General features: G+C 38.1%; 1 protein-coding gene across 2 annotated transcripts in view; it reads right to left on the bottom strand.

The window, feature by feature from the left end:
* The window catches only part of LOC137977447 (N-alpha-acetyltransferase 25, NatB auxiliary subunit-like), a 54,456-nt gene that overhangs the window by 27,305 nt on the left and 24,651 nt on the right, over window positions 1–2,500 (bottom strand). For both annotated transcript variants that reach the window (XM_068824661.1, XM_068824663.1), the window contains one exon: window positions 1,347–1,436. In XM_068824661.1, coding sequence (XP_068680762.1) covers window positions 1,347–1,436 — 90 coding nt within the window. The remainder of the gene's footprint in view (window positions 1–1,346; window positions 1,437–2,500) is intronic.

The following is a 2,500-nucleotide window of genomic DNA, read 5'->3' as shown; positions in this document are numbered from 1 at the left end:
AGGATCCTGAGATACATGACAGGAGTGAGGTGGCAAGATGGGAAGTCAAGCAGTGAAGTGGTGGAGATATGTGGGGTTCAGGACCTTTCTGCTAAGTTGAGGCAGAAAAGATTGAGATGGTTGGACATGTGAAAAGGGCAGAGGGGGTGTGTTGAATGAGGTAGAGGAGTTGAGAGTTGAGGGCTGACAAAGGGTAGGAAGGCCTAAGAAAAAGTGGAGTGGGTGTGTGACGGAGGATATGACTATATTGGGAATAGAGGAATATGTGACCTTTCACACGAAAAGGGGGCTTACGAAAATTTCATGATGATGCTGATTTCACGGCAGGCACTGTGAAATTATTTAAAACAAGCTGGACTTCTGCGAGAGTCCTTTAATCCGCGTGAAATTTTATCATACCACCGTGAAATCGTTCACCCAGGGGCTATGAAAAAAAAAGAAAACTTCACGCCGTGAAAAGATTCACAGTGTGAAATGATTTACGCCATAAAAAAAAAGTTCCCCTAATTAAATTAATATGTTGAGTTTGGATTTCTGGCAGTTTTTCATGCGTGAAAGAACCATTGACATTACTCTGTCTAATGCCGTCTACGATTTTACTCGTCAATAGGGAACCCTCGGGAGTCAACGGGTTAACGCAATTTTAATTGCAAAATCAGACCAGGAAATTTTCTTGTTACTCTGGATGGCATAGCAACATAATTTCATGGCGTGAACACAAGTGACTTCACTACATGGCTTCATTTCATGGTCTTCGATTTCATGCCATGAACTTTTTCACTGAGCATAGTGAAAAGGTTTGGAGCAAGAGTTTGGAACATTCTGTGAAATTTCAATTTCATGGACTCGAGTGAAATATTAAATTCATGTGCTATGACAGTGAAATATTAAATTTCACGGTTCACCATGATATCTAAAGGCCTCCTTTTCACGTGAAAGGTCACATACATGGCACAAGATCGACAGATGTGGAGGACAGTCATCGGCTGTCCAACCCCACCTTAAAAATTAATGGGAAAATATGGACGTTAAATGACAATGATGATGATGATGATGATGATGATGATTCATGTCAGAGTGGTTCCACCAATGGCAAAGCTCCTCCCCCTCCTAAAGTATACATATATAAACCACAAACAACCCACAGTTTCTAAATTTGGGCTTATGCTTGAAACATCAGCTCCTACATCTCTTTCTTCCAATGATTAATCACCATGACCAAGTATTTCACTCCCCCACCAACACAGCACCAGTGTCTTTAGAAACTACCCCCCCCCCTTCATTAATTTTGCTTAATGCTTAATTAAGCAGACATTTGCAAATCAAAGAAAATGCATTGTCAGTGCCTTTTTCACTATTTACATCCAATAAAAGGTGAGCAGCAAGTTGGGCATAGCCATCACTGTACTGGAGCTCTGTTGGCAAGAGATTCTGACCTGATGAGATACAAATACAAAGTCTGAGATGGGTATGTTCCAAAACAGTTGCTTGTCAATTAAAAGAAAAAAGAATCAAGCTTAGGTTTAATCATGAAAAGAATTGCTAGAGATGAGAACTTTATAGTTTAATCTCGTTTTTTTTTTTAATACCACATAGTTTAATTTGTAAGGAAGATTACCCAAAAAAGCTGTTCCTAATTAAAATTACATCCCCACTGATCAGACCTCAAAATTGGTGCCCTAATTTTTGCAAATGGCGAGTGGGCATTTAAACTTCTCGCTAATATCTTAGAAGGCCAGATTGCCTGACAATATGCTGACTCAATTATAAAAACAATAATCTGCATATTTGCAGGGTTTGAATTCAATTCTTTACGCACCAATGCCTAGCACTCCTTATACTGAACCACCTTGTCAATACATAAAAATTATTAGTGTGGAAGTACAAGGAGCAATATGAACACCAAAATAAAATTCAAACTGACTTCACCTTTTTGAAGAAATTTAATATTATTTTTTTTCTGTTTGTTTGAAAAGGTGGAATGGGCTTTAATCCCCGAGTTAGGCTACTTGTTACTAATAATGCCTGTTATGCACATTTTTGTTGCAACAGACACTCCTCCATTCAATGATTCATTTGGGTTCACTGTGAGAATCAATTTAAAAATATTGCAAGATGGTGTACTCATGCATGAAAATGTCATCAAAATGCTCTATTTCTTGCCATTCTAAAGAATTGATCATGCTCCACTTGTGCATTGTCAGCCAATTGCTGCAGGATATTTTTCATGTTGGCGACTGCTCGGCTGGCTTCTACAGTATGCTCAGCATTAATTTTTTGCTTTTTGGTATGTTACTAATGACAGGCCAATTGTAATATTCAGGGATTATAGCCATTGCCAAAAGCAGTCTTAACAAGCCATGAGCAAAAGAGAAAAATGAAGAAATTTGCGTAAAGAAAATTTCTGGTGCTACTATGTTGCTAAAATCAGTGCAGTGGTCTAAACTAGAATTCATTTTAGTTAATATGGTAAACTAGTCATGAGAGTATTGGAAATGTT

The sequence above is a fragment of the Montipora foliosa genome, chromosome 11 (assembly GCF_036669935.1).
Source record: "Montipora foliosa isolate CH-2021 chromosome 11, ASM3666993v2, whole genome shotgun sequence".
In the NCBI taxonomy this organism is placed as follows: Eukaryota; Metazoa; Cnidaria; class Anthozoa; order Scleractinia; family Acroporidae; genus Montipora; species Montipora foliosa.
This window is presented reverse-complemented; position numbering and strand designations above follow the sequence as displayed.